Below are 23,467 nucleotides of genomic sequence, written 5' to 3'. Positions count from 1 at the left end.
TGAATGTACTGTACGCATGCTTGATGGCTGCTTGACCGCATCCTGACCTCAGCATGTGTGGATCCACTGTGTGAGAATGAACTAAAGCCATTAACATGAAGTCTTTCCAAACAAACGCCAGATTGGCTGTCAGCACAGACGCAGGTTTTTCTTGTTTGTTATTTGATGGATATGATCAGCACGCCGCGTTCGCCAGACTATAGATCCAACAGCAACTGGGTTGTTAGAGTGCGTGCACGTGTGGGCGCAGTGTTTGGGCGACTGCCTTCAGCCATCACCGAAGTACGAGCCAAGTGATAATGTGTCACTATTGGAAACGTGCGCCGTAAACACCTGACGGAGCTTACGCTCATGTTGTGGTTTGTAAACTTTTGTGAATGTGACAAATTCACAGTGAAAACGTTTCCTGCGCTCGCGTTGGATTTCATTTCTTTCACTGTTATAATAAAGTCATGTTTTCTATGACTTGATTGCGTTCATGAGCCAGTCACGTCCTCGTTTCCACCCCTGGTCTCACGTGGTGATGAGCACGTGTCCAAAAATCACCCACAGAAATGCGCGATGTGGCGTTTTTTAATGACAGGTTTGTGATTGGAGGTCGAATCGATCTTTGATGGCCTCCGATAGCCGGCTGCACCGTACAGCTTATTTATGAAAGCAACACATTAATCCTGACAAAATGAGGCCTAAACAAACGGAGCCGTGCGGCTCTAAACTGAGGGGGAAAGAGGTGCCGTCATATAGACCCAGATGACTCAGACGGTTATTAAGGCCAGTCACATCAGATCGCTTTTATTTATTTAGCCAATATCACAACGACTCAGGGGGCTCTGCGCGCTGAGGGGCTCCCTTCACCCTCCGATCTTTGAAACGTCTTCGTGCACACCTACAGCTTTACAGTCAGACAATATGAATATATCAGTAATGTGATGCAGTTATAACCAGTGTGTGTACACAGGACCTGAACTCTGCACAGACACACTCGTGTCTTAATAATACATCTTCACAAGACTGTCAGCCTGGCAGCAGATGATCATTAGCGCCCATTATGCAGTCTCTGAATAAAATAAAATAAATAAAGAGAATAAATTAAAAGCAAATGAAGCAAAGGCAGCGGCGTCCTCACACATCCAAGATTCTGCAGTAAACGACAAAGCAAGTGCATTTTATAAATATATGGCACGTAAAAACACCCCATCTGATTGGATAAACTCAATCAGTGGCTGTGCTTTCCCATCAGGCAACAAGCATTACTAACCGCATGAGCTGCGGGGAGTGCCATGCGCAGCTTTAGCACTGCTGTTTGGCCCCGGAGCATCAGCACATTAGCAGCCCTGACGAGCACAGAGACGCTGCAGATTCTGGCTCCGACTCAGCACTGAAGCAAGACAAGAGTTCTGACACCTAAAGCGATTATCAATAGGCAGTGACACGGGCTTGGCTCATCACTGAGGCAGTTATGGTCTGTTATTTCCTGGCTTCCAAAAATAACAGGCCACTTGGGTGAAGTAGTGGAGTACGCTCACATGTTGGGTGGAAACCGTGGACGCACTTTCCAGTTTTTCTAAAGGTTTGAGATGATGATGAGCAGCTGTACCTGTCACTACAACATTTGCACTTACAGAGTAATCGATCGTGTTAGCTACAATGGTTTATGAATCCTGATGGCCGTGCTGGTACTGGGACTTGTTATTGATGGATAGCTCCGCCCTGACTGACTTAAACAGCTCTTTATGTTTCATACAAAATATCACACGCAGGCTCATTTAAAGGCACGTGGAGCTGAGCTGTGTGCACTGCAGGTTAATTAAAAATCTCCTGTTATACAAGTGGACTGTTGGCCTTGAGCTGCTGGAGGAAAACAACACAGACACTCGTGAAGTATTATTGAAATATCGATGAACATTTTTTAAAGTGAATACTTTCAAACAGAATCAGGCTGCAGGCTGTGACTCTGATGCACGGACTGCAGGGCAGTTTTACGTGTACTTGTCCTTTGTAACCGTGAGAGGATGCGATCCCGTCTATCGCACAGAGATGCTTCCAGCGCGTCTGGATCCTAATCTGCACGCTGCTCGTAATATTTTCCTCTAAAGCTCGGCTAACCAGCAGCACCCGTGTGTCATGGGTTGACTGATGCATCACGACATGTTATTGGTCCAGCTCAGGAGACAGCTGCATCTCACTGCCTACCTTAATAACACTGGAGAGAAACTTCATTTGTGTTTTAACAATGCTTCAATGAGTTCTTGATCCTGTTAGCTACAGTCTGCTCTGCTGTGCTGGCTCTGTGCGCACATCGAGCTAATACATTTAAATGTGCAAAGTTAATAAAGCTTATTCACAAAAGCATTTATAAATGTTATACAGCTGCTGATGGGGGTCTGTGTAAGAAACAGACAGTCAATAGTTATCAGCAGCTACAAGCAGCAGGGCCACACGTGATCAGGGCGCAGTTTAAAAGAGCGTATTTATATTTCCTGGGCACGTCTATAAAAAGAGGATTTGCACAAACTGCACTCTTTGATAACTGTTTCCTAGTAAACTCATTATGATCACATGTGAAAATGTCCACGTTAGACAGTGTAGCATGTGCAACATGACCAGGATGTTTATATCGTCACAGCTTCCTCATCTAAGAAGTAGGAACACCTGAAACCGTAACAGGAACTACCGGGACCCTGACTGAGCCTGGTTCTGTCAGAGCTCTCTTCCTCCCCACTTTCTAATGCTGTCACTGTGGTGATGCTTACAGTGAGCTGCGACTTGTTAGTTCAGCATGTTTCTCTCATAAAAGTGGGAGCAGGGAGCCGTTTATCTTAAGAACATGTTTCTTCATTTATTGTTTTATCGCTGAGGCAGAAAAGTGATTATGGATAATTTACCTAACATTATGTTGTGAGAGCTGGCTTAAGCCTCCTGTAATCCCTCAGCACATCACCAAAGCCCTGCAAATTTACGGAAGCTTGAGCATGTGCGAGCTTTGTGCTGTTTGTGAGTGTTGTAACCTCCCTCTCTCCTTCACCTCGTCGCTGCGTTCAGCGTCGTCTCCCGCCTGCGTCCATTTTGTTTATTTTTTCAGCTGCTATCTTATCGTTCGCCATCGTTCGTGCCGTTTCTTTCCAATCTGCTTCCTTCCTTCTGTCCTTCCTAACATTCCCCCTGATTTTGCTACGTCTACAAAAACCATCATTATCTCCCGTTTCCCTGCTCTGACTGTCCCCCCAGTGTCTCTTTTTAACTCCGTGGAGATGAGGAGGCTTTGAGGCAGGCTGGGCTCTGCTATAGGTCGTAATGATGGTGCTGGATTCTATAAAAAGCCTGCAGGCAGCTGAATCGATGGCTCCTGTTGTCAAATTGCACCTTACCCAGAGAGAGCGACAGAGGCTCTTCAGTTTCTCCTGGCTGTGTCTCTACTCTGCACTTGTGTGTTTCTTGCATTGTGTTACTGTGGGTGTGTTTCTCCAGTGGAAGTGTGCGTACTCGAGCAGGCTTGGCCTCAGCAGGACGCTGCATTAGCCACACTTAATTCTTTGGAGCAGAAAATCTCTCTGGGCTTGTGATTGTGTTACTTGACAAACAGCTCGGCTGCACTTTTCTCGCTCTGGAAACATGCTGTATATTCCACAGTGGCAAATAACGCTGATGGAGCCCGAGAGCAGAAACGCTCTCCTCCCATTCACAGTTCTTATAATGTTTAATGAAAGTATGTTACGCTCATGCCCGGGTGAGCTTGCCTCCCAAACTGTGTAATATTGTGTGTCATATTGTCACAGTTCTGCAGCACTAATACTTCCCCGATATAAGGCCTCGATATTTTCCCCTGGCTCAGCTTCAGCAGGAGTGGCAGTCTAAAGAGAGTTCAAATCAGCGCCAGGAAGCAGCTTTTAATCTTCTGTGCCGAACGGTTGAAAAATTGTCTGATCTTTTAATATCGGAAGTTAGATTCAGAGACAGCGGCTTATTTGATTGCCCCATTTCCTGCCCACTGCTTAAGGCCACTTTTATCACATTTACAAATTGAGCGACGGGTGAATTTAGACCAAATATATACCCGACACAGATGCCCATTGGGGTGGCGTCAGGAAGGGCAAAACCCCAGCGAATCAAAAACACAGCGCTAATTGCTTTGGCGCCACCTGGTGACGAAAGAAGCATTATGACGTCAGTGCCTGTAGACGTTAGACGGGTATTTAATAACAGAAGCTATATAAAACCATGTAGATGAGGAACGCCTGAAGAACAGAACAAACTGCAGGACGTGAAGTTTGAGATCAGGGTTAATGAACAGGATTATGTCTCAAGTTTACAATATAAACGGTGTGTTGTAACCACAGGATACAGCGTGTCAAATACATCCTGAACAAAATCCTGTGATTGATCTGTGTGTGCTAACTCAAACTGTGCTGACACTGTAAATTTGTCTGAAGTCTTTCCCTTTGTCACCTGTTATATTTGAGTTACTCAGCAGGTGTGGTCATCATTACCCTTACAGCAGCTCTCCTGCTCTTTATGGTTCATCTCCACTTTGGAGGAGAAGGATCTGCATTGAGAACAGTCATCACTAAAACAATACTGTATTTTCTGCACTATAAGGTGCACTTAAAATCCTTTAATTTTCTCAAAAATCATCAGTGCTCCTTATTTATGATTTCTGGTTGTGCTTACTGACCTCGGACCGATTTTATGTGCTACACGGCGCTCAAACATCTGTCAAAAATGTTTTAGTGCGACTTTGGTAAGCTTCAAAGCCGCCTAAACTCCGCTTCAGGTCCCAAAGTCAAACGAACACTGCAGCATCACTGAGAGTTAAAAACTGTCTAAATTCTTTCATCTGTAATGATCAGCGTTGCTGCTTTACCAGGTGTAACAATTAAGTTTAAGATCCACGAAAACAGAATTTATTACATTTAACGGAGTTAGAAGTTAGCAGGAAGATAGCTCGCTAGCTTCCACCTAAGCATGATATAGCATGTTCTGACTGAGAGATTTATGAAAAATTCAAACGTACAGCTCTGCTATCACTTCCAACATGAACGAAGACAGAAAACTAAACAGCAGTGACGTTTGTAGGGTTACTGAAGTTGGGCTAGCTGGTATATAATGATGTGCTACGTGATCGCTAGCTACACAGCTATGTTAGCCTAGCATAAACACAGTGAAGCTGGAGGATGAACGCTAACTTTTTTCCACTCGATAAAAGTTAGCATGAGGGTTCCTCATGGTTAGAGACAAATGCAATCGCATGGCAGGATGCTGTAAACAGACCAAACTTCAGTCAGGAGAACAACTGAGATAATCCATCCACAATACGAGGTTAGTCATTAATATACTGCAACAACATGGGAATAGAGCAGCTGCAGAGAATTCAGCATGAATGAATGAATCAATGGTACAGAAGTGGAGGAAGCAAGAAGAACGAGCTGAGTAAAGTTTGACTTATCTGACTGTTTAATTTGTTTTGGTAATCAAAAAGTATCAAGTAATTAGACTGATGAAGAAAATATGCTGACAAAGATGAAGATACAAGCTGATTTTTTCCTGCTTTGTAGAGACAGACAAAGAAATGCATTGAGTCAGTTTTAAAATGATTCCATGTGGAATCATTGTGGCACAGCAGCACTGTGAGACAGAGCAACTCAAAATAACACAGGAGCAGAAATCAGCCACCTTCTTTTTATTGCATCTGCAGCCACAGTCTTCCCTCTGATCCAGCACTCGGAATACTTACAGGAGAAATCCAAGTCACACGCAGGAGCTTTAATCATCCTTAGGTTAGGATGCGCTCCGCTTACACTTATCCAGCTCCTCCCCCACTATGTGAAGGAGACCTCGGACTGTTGCAGTACTTTTTTATTTTTTGACCTGTGAGAATCTCTGTGCTGTTTCCAGCTGAGAGCCAATTCTATTGCTTCAAAGAAGGTTATCTGCAGGTTAATTACTCACTGAGCTGCTCATTAAGATGCAGCCATGAGTGTACGAGTGTGTGTGTGTGTGTGTGTCCATGTGACGTCACGCAGCATCAGAAAGATGCATTTTCCTTTGATTTAGTTTTATTTGTATTTATGTAAATCACATATTCCCATGCTTTGATATTATAGTCAGACTTTTAATGATAACAGAATTAAATGAGACGACATCAAAGTGATTTCTCTCAGAGTGCAGCACTAAAGGTTCAGTGTTTGAAATCAATGTAGATTTGTATTGATCTTTATTTTGAACATATTAAAATAGTTTAACAACAACAGAGAAAAAAGAGACAAACAAACCAAAACAAAATGAAAACAAAACAATAATAATTATAAATAACTTAAATAACTCAAAAAGGAAGTAGGACGAAGCATGACTTATTTAATCCCGCCCCCTTTTACACTGTATAGTAACTAATAGTGTACGCTGCTTCTTCCTGTTCATGCTGTCTCCACCAGAAATTCTTCATTATAATTTTTACATGTATTTTTTATTTTTTATAACCCCAGTAACACATCCAAATTTGAACATCACTATTGTGAGAATAGTGGGTGAGAACAGCCAATCAGAGCCCTGCCTCCTCCCTGTACTTTACAAAAACCATATTTTTGAACTGCTTCTTAAACTGAGTTCATTTATCTGCCTTTGTGTGTCTTTTGTTTGCCAGCAGCTGTAAAACAAAGTCTTTACATTTACGGTCCAGTAGGAGAAAACTGTTTCTGCATATCCTGTGAGATCAGTCATGTCACAGCATCAAATCTTTGTTTTCCCATTTATGGCTGGCTGTTAAACCATGGCAAACTAAAATGTGCCAGTTGTCTTTGTTTATTTACAGAAAGTCAGATTAAACTACAAGAAGTAATAGTATGTGGATGCCCCTTACATCGGTGTCATTCATGAGTGGGTCTCTGAAGAGCACCGCGTGGGAGTTAAAGAGATGAAATAACAAAGGAATTGAACGTAGTGTGAGGAAGAGAGCCTTCGAGAGGCCTGGAACGCCGGCTCAGGAGCTCACAAATGAACAATTCCACCTACCTGCAAATAACAGAAGACATAGCGTGCAGGCAAAGAGCCCGGGGATTATCACACCCTTCCTTTTCCCCGTTGTTAAATGCTAGAGGTCAGGTGAGCTACAAATGTGCCGGTGTTGACATTAAAAAGGCCGTTGTTGTTTTAGCGATGTTTGAACAGAACAGATGAAGCCAAACCGGCTCCTCCTTGTTGATAACACTAATTATACACACATGTTTTCATTTACACCCGCTTTTAAAATTCATTGTTGTCATCTGGTTCCTGGCTCTGCTGTGATTGGATCACATTATGCTAAACAGTTTGGTTATTGCTGGCTGCTCGTCAACGAACACAAACCATCCCAGGCGAAGCTAACGACTCGTGGTAGAAATGTTGGTCCGCGTGCTAGCAAAGACAACCAGGTGAGACATTTTTGTGGTCAAGCTGGACTGATTTCATTTACACCTGCCTGAGAGCTGATCACAGAGTGAAACAGACCGCCTCCAAACGTGTGAACGCTGATCCAATTACATTTTGATCCAAATGCCTCCTGCGAGCTGTTGCAAGATGCGGGCACAGACAGTATTCCTCATCCAGATGAGCTATGTGTCCGCAGACAGCACGCTTTAAAAGTGGGACGTTCGTTTACTGATGTCTCATTTAGAGTTCTAATGGCAAAAACCTGCAGGAAGTAAAAGTCTGATGTTTTTGCATGCATAGCTGCAGCAGTACTAAATAAATCAGGTGGAAATCACATCTGATATTAATAAGACATGATTTGTAATTTGTGAACATACACTGTGTACAATGTTAAGGAGCCTGAGATCAGTGGCAGAGGTCAGCGCTGGGTAAAGGACCTGCAGTGTGTTGCCAGACTTTAATATGCAGTTCACTGAGCTTCACTTTTAGCACTAACAGGAGAAATAATGGCTGATTTGTGGGTGTTTATGTGCAGCTAAACTAATAATTCTGCTCTGTCACATGAAAGTGCGACTAAGATACGATTTTATGATTTAAAAATATAACGTTATGTTTGGCAGGCAGAGAGAAAAGGAGGTAATAAAAGCACTAATGCCTCCAGTCATGACTTTTATTTAGATGAAATAATTAGTTGGGGATAATTGCTGTTGGCATGAAACTTTTATAGTGTGGCACATTTTTTATTTAGTATTATATACGCCTTCCTTCATACTACTGGGTTTGATTTTTGGCTTCATTGGCATAGATTGAACAGAGTAAATATTCAGGTCAAGATTATGATCCATATTTCAATGATGGCATCGCACAGTTGCTGCAGAGTCGGGGTCTTTCTCCTCTGACCTCGGGCATCAACATCCAGAGAGCGGATGTTTTCTCTTTGTGAGCCCACAGAGATGTGGATCAGCAGTTTCTGATTACCAACAACCACGACACTTTCAGAGTCACTGAACCCCCCATTTTCTTCTCCATTATGATTCTCAGTTTGAGCTTCAGCAGGTCATCCTGACCATTCACTTTCACTTCACTTCAAATTTATTTACATAGCACCAAATCACAACAACAGACACATTAAGGTGCTTTATGCTGTAAGGTAAACACCCTACAGTCATACAGAGAACAGCCCACCAAACACTTGGTGACAGTGGGAAGGAAAAACTCCCTTTTAACAGGAAGAAACCTCCATCAGAACCAGGCTCAGGGAGGGGCGGGGCCATCTTTTTCATGACAGGTTGGGGGTGAGTGGAGGAAGAAATATTTTCAAATAGAAAAAAGATCTAAAGTTGTTTGTAAAGAAAGTCATTTAAACTGCTTCATAAACTGATAATAATGGACAGAGCAAAGATGGTTAGCAGTTAGCATTCACTCATATATAATGCAGTGATTAATAATCTAAACCTTTTATAATTATATACAAATATAAATATTTATATTTATATATTTACTTCCACATTGGCTGTTATGTTTATTCAAAGCTGTCCTTTGGTGATTACATAAAATTACTGTATGTAATCCCCAAAGAACAGCTTTGACCCACACAGATGTAGTCTTTAAAAAGCGTGGTGGGCAGACAACCTTTAGCATTTGAATCACTATTATGTGAACCAGTCAAATAAGCAATGAGATAAATGTATCTTTAAATGATCAGAGCCTGGTCCAGACAGATGCCTTCTCTCGCTTTTCTTATCACATCAATGCAGAGCAGTGCAGCATCTCTCAAGATACATTCACAGGAGGAGCTTTCCACTAATCAAAGTGGTTTTAGTTTGATAGATTTGTCCTTTTTTGCAGTACACAAGAACTGACTCCATGAGCACTGTGCAAGTAATGTGTTAGTACACAGATTAGGAGAATCCTTTTATGAAGCTTGTGAAAACAAAATCATTGAGCTGTGAACATGTTTCTCACTGCTTTACTGTGTGGCAGCTCAGATGTGTGTAGGTAAGATATTTACACCACACGTTCATTTAAAACTAAACCCTGGAGGAAGATGGCACAACGCGAGGTCAAACATAGGTCCGAGGGTACCTGCCTGACGGCGGTTAATAATTGTGTTAGTGATGAATATTGAAAGCCAGCCGTCCCTGATTTATGATCCTCGTGCAGCGAGCAGAAAACAGGCTTCCTGATGTCGTGCTTGCTTTCTATCAGACCCAAAACAAAAATCATTAAATGAAATAAAATGATTTCCATAAAAAAACTTTCCTTTGTGAGTCTTCAGGGAGCTCGCCCTGATTGCTTTAATGTAATATATGCAGCTGTCATTTTGCAAAGACTTGTTTTTTAAACTCGGAAAAGTTTGTATGAGTCACAGAGCAGTAAAAATACAATATGAGAAATATGCAGTTTATGGGAATTATCCTTTAAATTTGTTGTTGTATAAATGTGACGGAGCACCAACCTAAGATGCACGGCATCTTATGACAGCTACGACAGGCTACAGCCCAACCATGATCCTAAACTGGATGGATGATGGGTGGATGGATGGCTGATGGATAACGGCTGGATGGATGGATGATTGGATGGATGGATGGATGATCGGTGGATGGATGATGTATAGATGGCCGAATGGATGGATGATTGGATGGATGGATGGATGACAGATGGATGGGTGGATGGATCGATGGATGGATAATGGGTGGATGATGGATGATTGGATGGATGGCTGGATTGATGGATGATGGGTGGATGACAGATGGATGGATGGATGGATGATGGGTGGGTGGATGGATGGATGAATGAATGGATGGATGGATGATAGGTGGATGGATGGATGGATGGATGGATGGATGGATGATTAGTCGATGGATGGATGGATGGATGGATGGATGGATGTATGGATGGATGACGGATAGATGGATGATTGGTCGATGGATGGATGGATGGATGGATGGATGGATGGATGACGGATAGATGGATGATTGGTCGATGGATGGATGGATGGATGGATGGATGGATGGATGGATGACGGCTGAATGGATGGATGGATGGATGATGGGTGAGTGGATGGATGATGGATAGATGGCTGGACGGATGGATCGATGAGGGATGGATGGATGACGGATGGATGGATGATGGGTGAGTGGATGGATGGATGGATGGATGGATGACGGATAGATGGCGGGATGGTTGGATGATAGGTGGGTGGATGGATGGATGGATGACTGACGGATGGATGGATGACGGCTGAATGGATGGATGGATGGATGGATGATAGGTGGGTGGATGGATGGATGGATGATGGGTCGATGGATGGATGGATGGATGGATGGATGGATGATGGGTCAATGGATGGATGATGGGTCAATGGATGGATGATGGGTCGATGGATGGATGGATGATGGATTAATGGATGGATGGATGGATGCATGGATGGATGGATGATGGGTCGATGGATGGATGGATGGATGATAGGTGGGTGGATGGATGGGTCGATGTATGGATGATGGGTCGATGGATGAATGACGGATGGATGGATGACTGACGGATGGATGATGGATGATGGGTCGATGGATGGATGGATGATGGGTTGATGGATGGATGGATGATGGGTTGATGGATGGATGATGGGTCGATGTATGGATGGATGGATGGATGGATGGATGATGGGTCAATGTATGGATGGATGGATGGATGATGGGTCGATGGATGGATGGATGGATGATGGATGGATGGATGGATGGATGGATGATGGGTCGGTGTATGGATGGATGGATGGATGGATGATGGGTCGATGGCGGGATGGTTGGATGATAGGTGGATGGATGGATGGATGGATGGATGACTGACGGATGGATGGATGACGGCTGAATGGATGGATGGATGGATGATAGGTGGGTCGATGGATGGATGGATGGATGGATGGATGGATGGATGATGGGTCAATGGATGGATGATGGGTCAATGGATGGATGGATGATGGGTCGATGGATGGATGGATGATGGGTCAATGGATGGATGGATCACGGGCAGATGGCTGGATGGATGGATGATAGGTGGGTGGATTGATGGATGATGGGTCGATGGATGGATGGATGGATGGATGGATGGATGGATGATGGGTCGATGGATGGATGGATGATGGATTAATGGATGGATGGATGGATGATGGGTCAATGAATGGATGGATGGATGGATGGATGCATGGATGGATGGATGATGGGTCGATGGATGGATGGATGGATGATAGGTGGGTGGATGGATGGGTCGATGTATGGATGATGGGTCGATGGATGAATGACGGATGGATGGATGACTGACGGATGGATGATGGATGATGGGTCGATGGATGGATGGATGATGGGTTGATGGATGGATGGATGATGGGTTGATGGATGGATGATGGGTCGATGTATGGATGGATGGATGGATGGATGGATGATGGGTCGATGTATGGATGGATGGATGGATGATGGGTCGGTGTATGGATGGATGTATGGATGGATGATGGGTCGATGTATGGATGGATGGATGGATGGATGGATGGATGGATGGATGGATGGATGGATGATGGGTCGGTGTATGGATGGATGGATGGATGGATGATGGGTCGGTGTATGGATGGATGGATGGATGGATGATGGGTCGGTGTATGGATGGATGTATGGATGGATGATGGGTCGATGTATGGATGGATGGATGGATGGATGGATGGATGGATGGATGGATGATGGGTTGATGGATGGATGGATGGATGGATAGATGATGGGTCGATGTATGGATGGATGGATGGATGGATGGATGGATGGATGGATGGATGGATGATGGGTCGATGGATGGATGGATGGATGGATGGATGATGGGTCGATGGATGGATGGATGGATGGATGGATGATGGGTCGGTGTATGGATGGATGGATGGATGGATGATGGGTCGGTGTATGGATGGATGGATGGATGATGGGTCGGTGTATGGATGGATGTATGGATGGATGATGGGTCGATGTATGGATGGATGTATGGATGGATGGATGGATGGATGGCTGGATGATGGGTCGATGGATGGATGGATGGATGGATGGATGATGGGTCGATGGATGGATGGATGATGGATGGATGGATGGATGGATGATGGGTCGATGGATGATGGGTCGATGGATGGATGGATGGATGGATGATGGGTCGATGGATGATGGGTCGATTGATGGATGGAGTCGAGGGACAGCTCCCAGGTGTTCATGTTGAATTAAGCAGCACTGAGGAGCATTTTCATGGTTCTTAATTTAAATGATTTCGATAAAAAAATAAAACAGACACAGAGCATTGGCCAAAAATGGAGCTTGACCAACACAAGGACAAAAGCCTGAACTGGTTGGCTGCCCACAGCTGTTGGTATTCTTTCACTGAGAGTCACTCGGCTGGTTAATCAGATAATTACTGGCAGAAATGAAAGGCTTGTGTTTGGATACTGAAATCATGGCTTTAGAACAGAGGTGATATTATTAAGGCTTCTTCTTGGACATCTATTGAAACTGGTTCACACATACTCTGCCATATTTCTGTATGAACATTGTGTTGGAACATGAAAACAGTTTGTGTGTATGCTGATGGTCTTTCTCTTTATAAACAGATCTATGACTCTGTAAATCAAAGCAGTATCATATATGAAACAACCATAAATGTTCAATTATCTTCCTTTTTTGTCTGCACAGCCAAGTAAGTCACACATCATTCACATGTCTCACATCATGGCTGCTTCACAAAGCTTTATGACTGATGCACGCACACTCGCACACACACACACACACACACTCTCGTGCACACACACTCTCGTGCACACACACTCTCGTGCACACATTCTTTCTGTATCCACTCTGCTGTGAGATGTTTATACTCAAATCTAAATTGCCCAGCTGTGTCTCCACTCCTTCACCAGTATTATTAAACTCACACAAACCAGTTATTATACACCCTCCTTCACACATGCACACACAGACACACACACAGACACAGTGAAAGAGGCAGAGAGGTAAGAGATAAAGTGGGGTGAGAGATAGATTTTAAGCATGGATTGGGTGATAGCCAGAGGATGCAGTGGGATCAATTCAAGAAGCACTGTGGTATAATTTTGTGGAGTAAAATGAGTTTAATCAAGATTCATCTTAAATTTCAGCAGTTTGAAGTAGCGCAGCCCCCGGTGCTAACATCACTGCATGCAGAAGAACACGGCTGTAACAGCTGTAACAGCTCCCAGCTTTTTCTGCAGGGTTTAGAAACGGTGAACACTGATGCAGGACGATAACGTGGATGCCTCTGTAATGCTAATACAAACCTCATCCTCTTATAATGATAGAATAATGTTTGAGATGACAGAACAGAACAAAAACACCAGGTGACTGTGGAGACGTGTTCTGTAGTCACATATCAGGGATTAGGCAGAAACCAGAGATGGCCGATATCACCTGCCTGGCAGTGCGGTTCAGACAGAGGACGGTCTTTAGCTGCTCCGGGCTGTGGTCATGGAGGGATTTTAGTTTCCAGCGCGTGAAGCACGATCACACCTGAAAAACAAGTGCTGCGTGTTAGGCGGGTGAGTTTAATGCAATACAATTAAGGGAAATGGATCCAGGATGCATTAGGTCGGAATCAGGAAGCTCGTGTTTACACCTCACAGTCCTGAGCAGAAGGCATTTCCTAATGAGTAGACAGCAGCGGAAAATGCAGAAATGTCGCTCAGACCATCCACAGTTTGAGATCACATCTGTTCGGACAGAGTTCTGTGGGATTAGTTATTTATTAATAACAACACACAGAAGAAGCCATACTCGAATATTGGATTTTCTAGGTTTTTAATAGTGAAGCAGACACTTTATTAGGTACACCTGTTTACCTGCTCGTTAAATACATCTAATCAGCCTGGCATGCTGATTAAACATGGCAGCATCTCACTGCATTTAGACATTTAATTTAAGTTTAACATGAGCATCAGAAAGGGCAGGAAAGCTGATGTAAGTGACTTTGAAGGTTGCATGGTTGTTGTGCCGGACAGGCTGGTATGAATATTTCAGAAACTCCTTGTTTGCTGGTGCTCAAGCTCAACCATCTCCAGACTTTACAGAGAAGGGCTGAAGAAGTTTGCTTTGAGCTGAAGGCATCTCTGCATGTGAAAACCTTGAATTAGATGGGTTAGAGCAGCAGAAGACCACACCAGACAGAAGACTGAAAAATGTGGATGTGAGAATTTGGGATAAACAACATGATGGTTGTTGGATTCAGGCTGTCGCTGATGGTGTAATAATGTGGTGGATATTGTTTTTCACATGGTGCTCAAATAATCTGGTTTCTTGAACGCGAGCTCGCAGCCTCCACAGTTATCAGATCTCGTGCCCACGGAGCATCTTTGGGATTCGGTGGAATCAACATGGATTAAAATCTCTGAGGAATGTTTCCGGCACAGCGTTGGATTGATGCCCCAAAGTGGCAGCTCTGAGGGGAAAAGAGTGTCCATCCCAGAAAAAGCAAAGTGTACCTAATAAAGTGTCCAGTAGTCAGTATTGAGACTACATATCAGTCGATAAGGTTGTTGTTGTAACCCAGCTGTTGGGGCTGCGCTTCCACAGGCTCCGCTGGTTTAGAGACTTATTCCTCATGAAGAAAGCAAAACAATGACGGAACGGTTTTACTTGCTAGCAATGGCGGCCGGTCGGTGTCTCACACTCTAAGTCCAACCACAGACGACCTCGACTCCGGCCTCCGCTTGCCGCCTTTTATTGAAAACAGTTACAGTACACACAAGCACCTCCCATTGTGGTCACAAAAGATAAGGCACTATGTGTGTGCATGTGTGTGTATGCATGTGCGAGAGTGTGTGTGCGTCCCTGTAATAACACGCTGCAGCCTCCCCCAGCGTCCAGCAGGCTGGAGATGCTCAGAGACAGAGGAATGTCTGCTGCTTGAACTAAGACTTACAAATTTAAGTAACACAATGACAACATTTAACAATTTGACTCCAACAACAACCATCTCCCTTTTTTATTATTACGCCTAGGTTCCAGTGCACAGCATGACAACTAATGATAACCGCTCACCCACGGTGCTGATTGGCTAATCATTAGTCCTCCCGCGGTGCTCATTGGAGCAGATCTTTCTGCATCCCAGAAACTCCAATTTCACGTCACGATGCCAAAGACGTGAACTGATTCCGAGGACTGGAAATATTTGTGAAGTGTTTGAAAAGATCCTGAAAAAATGATGCAGAGACGTTAAAGCAGAACACGGAGAAATGTTTCAAGTTCAAATCAGTTAAATTCAGATCTTCTCGTCTCTCCTGCAGCACAACGTCCTGCTGCTGGGAAGCAAACGCTGTTTCCTCCTCACAGTAGACTTGATATAAGTGTTGCCGTTCCTGCTGAGATAAACACATGTGTGTGATTGGAGCCTATTGTGTGCAGCTCTGAACTAATTTTCTTGTTTGCACACAGCAGGGAGAGTTGGTAATAATTTACTGAAAATTGTAAGCTAACCTTGTTTTAGCCTCCTTACAGGTGCTGTTATCTAAAAACACTCGTTTCTGTTAAGTGCATCTCAAAGCCTCTCATACAACACCTTTTCTGTTTGAATATAGCTAATCTTTGCTAAAGTAATACCAACCACCAGTTTAGAAGCAAGCGCTAGACAAATAATACATGATTTTATCATTTTAATACTACTAATAATAATAATGTTACCTTTGAAACCTGAATATTCAAACATCAGGACCAAACATGACTGAGAGCTGAGGTACAGTTAGAACAATAATGAAAATGATGGTGTGCCAACAGAAATAATATATAGAATAAAACATCTAAAGACAAAAGGCCTCTGTGTTTGGACCACAGCATAAAAGCAAATATCCAAAAACACATCAGTTAAGATTATTTTTCATATGTAGAAGTTAAATGTTAATATGTGCTGTCAAATTATTACTTAAAGCAGTTCAGATGTCTTAGTACCAACTCAGTATTAGCAATGTGTACTTAATAAAGTGTCAGAGTACATCATGAACATATTCAGCCATCATCCTCTGCTGTAGAGTTATCGCCATCTTGTTTTTGGAGGCAGATTTAAGCACATGAGCGACGAAGTGCTAATGTTTGCTAGCTGCTCCTGCTCCGTGTGTGGGAGGGACACAGACACATAATTATCGGTAAGATGCTTATGAAATGATAATAGAATTTAACTCACGGAAAACCCGGCATCCTTGTAGGTCTGTCGGTGAAATGAATACTAAAGCAAGAGTTAGAGGGGTACAGCTCTACGGCCCACACCCTCAGCCAAGTGGGCGGCTGCACCCACCTGATCCAGCGAGCTGGGATATGCCCCATCTTACTGGTGAGAGGTACCCCAGGTCAGATCCATCGCAGATACGGTGTTAAGAAATCTGAAAACCTAAAAATGGGAATGTCTCCTCTTGGGATGGGAACGTGCTGTACACCTGGAGGTAAACATGTTTACTCTGTTTACCTCCATCCTTTTTCAGAGGCAACCCGAGCATCACAAACGAACTTAAATTCACGACACATTTTCTTCCACTCATTGGTTTTAGAGACAAACGATCAACAAAAACTCGCTGCCGTTCTGTCCTGTTGGCTGGCAGCAGCACAGCGTTGTCTTCTTATGGATGTAGGCGACTTCACCTTCACATGAGCTTTGTGTTTTGACAGAATCTTGTGTGTTTTGATGCGCCCTTGAGTGTGATGTGAATTTGAATGTGATCTGTACAAAGACTCGCCTGTCAGGGAGAGAAAGATGCAGACTGACACAGAGATGATTTAAGTCTACCATTCCCTTTCAAGTCAGCTCCTGAATCACGCACACACACACACACACAGAGCGTGATCATTGCATCGACACAGTTTACACCCGTGTAGCCACAGAGCTGCTCTGCTGCTGTTCCTCACCTTCAGAAACCAGCGTACACGCACATCGTCTCTGCACATTCATATGTTACAGTTCATATGTTACAGTTCATATGTTACAGTTCATATGTTACAGTTCATATGTTACAGGTCATATGTTACAGGTCATATGTTACGGTTCATATGTTACAGGTCATATGTTACGGTTCATATGTTACAGGTCATATGTTACAGGTCATATGTTACGGTTCATATGTTACGGTTCATATGTTACAGGTCATATGTTACAGGTCATATGTTACAGGTCATATGTTACGGTTCATATGTTACAGGTCATATGTTACAGGTCATATGTTACAGGTCATATGTTACAGTTCATATGTTACAGGTCATATGTTACGGTTCATATGTTACAGGTCACATGTTACAGGTCATATGTTACAGGTCATATGTTACAGTTCATATGTTACTGGTCATATGTTACAGGTCATATGTTACAGGTCATATGTTACGGTTCATATGTTACGGTTCATATGTTACAGGTCATATGTTACAGGTCATATGTTACAGGTCATATGTTACGGTTCATATGTTACAGTTCATATGTTACGGTTCATATGTTACAGGTCATATGTTACAGTTCATATGTTACAGGTCATATGTTACGGTTCATATGTTACAGTTCATATGTTACAGGTCATATGTTACGGTTCATATGTTACAGTTCATATGTTACGGTTCATATGTTACAGGTCATATGTTACAGTTCATATGTTACAGGTCATATGTTACAGTATATCTAAAATGAACATTCTACATATAACATATGTTAGCATCACTGCCACTGAGCTAGCCTGTGTCAAACGTTTATATTATTATAAAACATCTATTAAAGTGTCCTGACACAGAACATTACACCAGTGCAGGCTTCTTTAACACAACTCGCTAACTGACGCACACCAACACACTCACAGGCAGCCTCCCTCCTCTGAGTTATTGTCATTTAAGCCTTTAATGCTGGGAGTCACCCGCTGTGTGGGAATTCAAAGGAGAAACAGTCCATATCGACTGGTTTGTGCGAGGGGCCTGTTCTCTGTGCTCCATGGATCTCCATAGGTCACAGGATAGATTTTTCTTTTAGGTTTGGCGGCTCGGTGTGGGTGCACGAGCACAAAAGGCTCAAGAAAGCTTAAAGTTTTTGCTATTTCGTCTTTTCTGTCTTCTTTCCTTTAGTGATAGAGGTCCATTGATTGGACGCGACGACAGAGAAGCTACAATATCTGCTGCTAAACGCCTTTAAAGCTGTTTTTATAGACCCGTCCTAACCTGACATGAACTTTATAATTTCATTAGTAACATGTGAGCGAACAGTGCTGTGAAGTCTTTGGTTCTTCTTCTTATTGTGGTCATTTGACAAGTTTTAATGTAAGACAGAAATATGACTTTTACAGTGGCTTTGTTCCTCGGCTGTTCTCCAGGTTCTTTACATCCTGGCATCATGTGCTGAGTGTTTTTAGCTCCTTTCGCCTACTTAACGTCTCAGGCATGTGATTTCTCCCTTCAGCAGATCAGGTAGTAATCAGACCCGACTGCGGTGACACTGAACTCAGCTTACGTCACATTTAAACACGGGTCAGGTAGGTTGGTATAGGTACTGTGTTCCCCTAATAAATGAAAAAGCATTTTGTATTTACTCCGGTTCTCTTTGACAGATATTTGTTGTTCTGGAACATGTGACTGCAACAAATATCACAAAAACATAAGAAATCAGGAAGTGGGCAAATACTTTGTCCCACCAAAGTAAAAGCACAGTCAGTTTATCATTCAGGAACAGCTCAGCTCTTTATGCATACATGCTATAACAATATAAATCTCACACACACACACACACACACACACACACACACAGCACCCGCTGGTTAGTCAAGGTCACAGTTTTGTGACGCGTCCTCTGCATCATGTTGGACGTCTGCCACGGTGTCTCATCAAACCGTTAATCTGATAAATTAAAACGGACAGTGAAGCATTTTACAAATCTGCGCCTGATTGCAACGTGCATGAAAGACAGAATATGTAATACAGAGATACTGGCAGGGCCAATTATGATAATTAAATAGCATTTTGTATGAACAGTAATCGAGCTGACTTTGACCATAACCAGCCATCCTCAAATCCACTCGCTGGCACCAGACGCTCATAAAAACACTCTGTGGTCCAACTCATACGTTTCTTAACACACTATAAGAAACGTTTAATGTTTTAATAAACAGTGTTTGTGATTATTGTCACTGATAATCACAGGAACCTAAATATTCTGGTACTAAGGTTTTACAGACAACAATACCTCAAATGTTAGCATATATGCTAGTTTTCTATATAAGGCTGTTGCACGCATGTATAGAGTAAGTAAATGTTCATAACTAAAGTTGGCTTCAGCCCAAAGCCACAGCCGGCCTTTTGAACCATAAACCGAGTCTTTCCTTCCCAGTGCAGCTGATTTCTGCTGCCTGGTTCAACGATTCGCCGTATCGGCTCCACGGCTGCTGCTGTAGATGAGTCTGTATAGAGGGACTGTCTGGGTGGTTCTGCCCTGCTGCTTTCAGAGGACATCTGTGCATGCTATCAGTACGTCTGCCAGCTGAAGCGTTATCCCAAAGCCACGTGTGGATGTTGTTACTGGTAACTGAAGGATTTATAACTGGATCTGCTGAAATAAGCGTAATTAAGTCTGCTTTTCTTCCTTGTGCACATTAAATCGTTCTTCAGTCTCCTGCTCTCTGATTCCTCTCTCTGGGTTTCATTAATACTGAACCCGTATCTCTGATCGCTCTTTCCACTCACAGCGTTTACACATACTGTCATTTTCTTTTTTTCGCTGTGCTGTTAACCAGATGAACACATATTTGATTATGGCTCAGACGATCACCTTGCCCCGAGCTGTTTGCGAGGTGTCATGGGCAGCCACTGACGCTAAACGAGGTGGACAGAAATCTCTTTAGGGAGAAGGGTAGAGCAAAATAGCCGGGCACATCATAGCACAGGTTTTGTAATGAGACATTACAGCTCATGTGCTCGTGAAATCGCAGCAGAGCTAACGCTGCGTGCAGCAGAGAAAATGCAAACGAGCTTTGTTGGTAGAAAAGGTGAAAACCTCTCCGCTGACTCAAACTTCAGCAGTAAATATTTTGTCCAATAGATTCTTTGTTTTCAGTTCTTGCTTGATAAGAAGGACAGTCGTGGCTCTGGCTGCATGCCTGCTTTATAATAACCAGACGTATGAGAGTCGTTGCAGGGCTGCTTGTTTCTCAGCTGCACTGCGGTGTGCTGACACATGCTGGCAACACAGCGCACAAACTGAACAAACTGTAGTGATTGAATAACTGCTTGTAGTTCTCATCCAACTGGCTCTGTTTCCACGTTGTGTCATTTCTGCCTCCTGCTGGTTTCCACCTGCTTTGAAGGATGTTCTCGGGGATTTGACTTCCTCTGGTGAGCGTACCTGTTTCCTAAACAAGCTGCAAGGAAACAGTAATGTTGTACCCGATCGTTATACCAACTGTTAACTAACTAGCTCACACAGGAGAAGTGCTTTCTAAGAAAAACTGCTAAAAATAATAATAATGGGCTCGACAGGGTTATTTCTGACAGCATGAAGACGCTGAACGGCGTCTTTTTATGATGCATCGCCGGCACCACACACTGATAAAAACACTGTTTCTGAATGTTGTTTCCCTATGAACCTGGGTGCTCCAAGGTGAGAGAGGTACAGTTTGTCAGCAGCCAGCAGAGATTACAGTGCACGTCTTCGTTCACATCCAGTCGTCCCGTATAACTGGATCTGACGTTGCTCCATCTGCCTGTGCTGTGGTGATGTTCTGTCGTTCAGCTGCTGTGCAGCCACGTTTCCTTTAGATACGTTTTCAAGTAAACAACAAAACAACAGTTTCACACTGCACACACACCACCAGGAACAGAGGCTACTGTCAGCCTGAAGCCCTTTATTCTGTGTTGCACCTCAGACTGTGCAGCAGCGCAGCAGTTAAACCTGGACGTGTGCTGTTGTTGTGTCTGTAAATAAACCTGAAGGTTTGGCTCATCATCATATCTGCTCCATGCTTATGTACTGATTGGATGTCCTGTCTGCCTGCACTCACTGCACACCCACAGAAACTCGGTGCTCTTCCTTGACTCTGTGGTGTCACCAGACTGGGCCGACCTGGGGTGGACTGCTACTGTCAGCATGAGAGCGGAGCTGCTGTTCTTCAGCTGCAGTTTCTCATCAATGAGGTAAGCCACAATCTTTGAGGCTTTTTAGTTCTTTTTATAATATTTGGAAACCCGGAGCTGTGCTAATAACAAGTTATAACTTTGTAGCTATAATGATGATTACGAAACGTTTTTAGTTCTTCAGTAGAACTAACAATGAAGCGATGACGGTGGTGATAACAATCACCTTTAACTACCCCGGAGATTGTTAGCATGGTAGCTAGGTTGGGTTTCCTTTATTATGGGATTCATTGATAATGAAATAAAGTCACAATAAGAGTGTAAAGCTCCGGTCTCATCAGTCACCACCAGTGTTGGTCAAGTTACTTGAAAAAAGTAATCAGTAACTAATTACTGATTACTTCCCCCAAAAAGTAATCCAGTTACTTTACTGATTACTTATTTTCAAAAGTAATTAGTTACTTAGTTACTTAGTTACTTTTTAAAAACACGATTTACAACCTGAAGAGGTGATAAAGTGATAGATCTTTCAGCCCAATTCTACTTTTTCTGCATAATCCATCGTAAATGTAATCAAATGGAAAAGTCTCTTTTTAAAACTCGTTTTATTAGTTTTAATCTTTTAACTTTATGCATCAAGCAAACATTAAATTATCTGCAACATTCTCTGACTGGAAGAAATTAGTTTAACATTTAAACCTATTTTCTGCACATTCCAGCACATAAAATAAAATATTTTTGTGTTTACACTCAGTCTTTCAAATAGATGCAAGTAAAACACAGCAGAAAATAAATAAAGTCAAAGACTCGCGGTCCTGTTGCTCTATTTTCACCTGTAAAGCAGGAGTGGGGTAGGCGGAGGTTTACCCTGGTGCAGGTGTGCCGCGGTCAGTGGAAGAATCCGTGAGTTTCTCTGTGAGCTACTCGGTGCTTGTTTGGAAGTTTAGGGGTTTTTTCACTGTAAAAAGAAGTTTTCTTCCCACGCACAGCGGACACTAATGTTTTTGTCACTTTTTATGGAATCAAACTCAAAGTAAGGTCAGTACTTCCACGCTTTAAACGCTGCACGCTCATACTCTCTCTGCACTCGATATATGATCCATTGTTGATCTGCACACAGCTGTTGTCACGAACGTCGCACTCGCTTACGTCACTGTCGTGAGACATTCTGTCAAAAAAAAAAAATCACGGTTTTAGTAACGCAGTAACGCAGCGTTCCTACGGGAAAGTAACGGTAATCTAATTACCGTTTTTGCAATAGTAATCCCTTACTTTACTCGTTACTTGAAAAAAGTAATGGGATTACAGTAACGCGCTACTGCCCATCTCTCGTCACCACACTGTGTGTTTTCTCACACAGTGTTTGGTTGACTGGACCTTTATAAGGGCCACACACGCTCAACTGTTCACGGAGCATCTGATGCAGGCAGGATTTCTGGAAAGCTTTGTGTCAGCAGAAGACTTCAACACTGCAGTGTATGATGATCTTTTACAATGGAAGCTTTAATACCATATAACAACCAGTCATATTATACTTTATGCATAGTGTGCATTTTACAATTGTGTAAATGAAGATTTAGTTGAATTCATTTGCAGGCTGATGGTCGTGACATTTATAAGTAAACATGATTAACTCTCAGTTAACTGATCTTTGAGTGGCAGCAGCCAAAACACTGCACATGTCACTGTTTTAAATGAAGGATCATTGTGAGCAGTGCTTAGTTACACCGATGTGGTTTTTATTCTCTCCTCTTCTTTTCCACCCTGACAAACTGTGGTGTGGGCTTACACGTGACAGTGCTGTGTCATACTGTGCATTTTAGGACTTTAACAGCAGTTTATTGCTGTACTTTCTAACAAAATACTGACGCTGTACCGGGGGAAGAGGATTTCACGATGGTTACAAGAGCAGAAGGTTGACACAGGTCTCAAACGTAAAGCCGTCT

General features: G+C 43.0%; 1 protein-coding gene across 4 annotated transcripts in view; it reads left to right on the top strand.

The window, feature by feature from the left end:
* Positions 1-23,467, top strand: part of stxbp5l (syntaxin binding protein 5L) — a 131,205-nt gene that overhangs the window by 33,896 nt on the left and 73,842 nt on the right. For all 4 annotated transcript variants that reach the window (XM_085374907.1, XM_085374906.1, XM_085374905.1 and 1 more), the window contains exon 3: positions 21,500-21,581. In XM_085374907.1, coding sequence (XP_085231033.1) covers positions 21,500-21,581 — 82 coding nt within the window. The remainder of the gene's footprint in view (positions 1-21,499; positions 21,582-23,467) is intronic.

The sequence above is a fragment of the Diplotaxodon limnothrissa genome, linkage group LG16 (assembly GCF_057381915.1).
Source record: "Diplotaxodon limnothrissa isolate DT_005_m linkage group LG16, D_limnothrissa_male_GT1.1, whole genome shotgun sequence".
NCBI classification, from domain to species: Eukaryota; Metazoa; Chordata; class Actinopteri; order Cichliformes; family Cichlidae; genus Diplotaxodon; species Diplotaxodon limnothrissa.
Note: the sequence above shows the minus strand (reverse complement) of the source record. Positions and strands in the feature narration are given on the sequence as shown.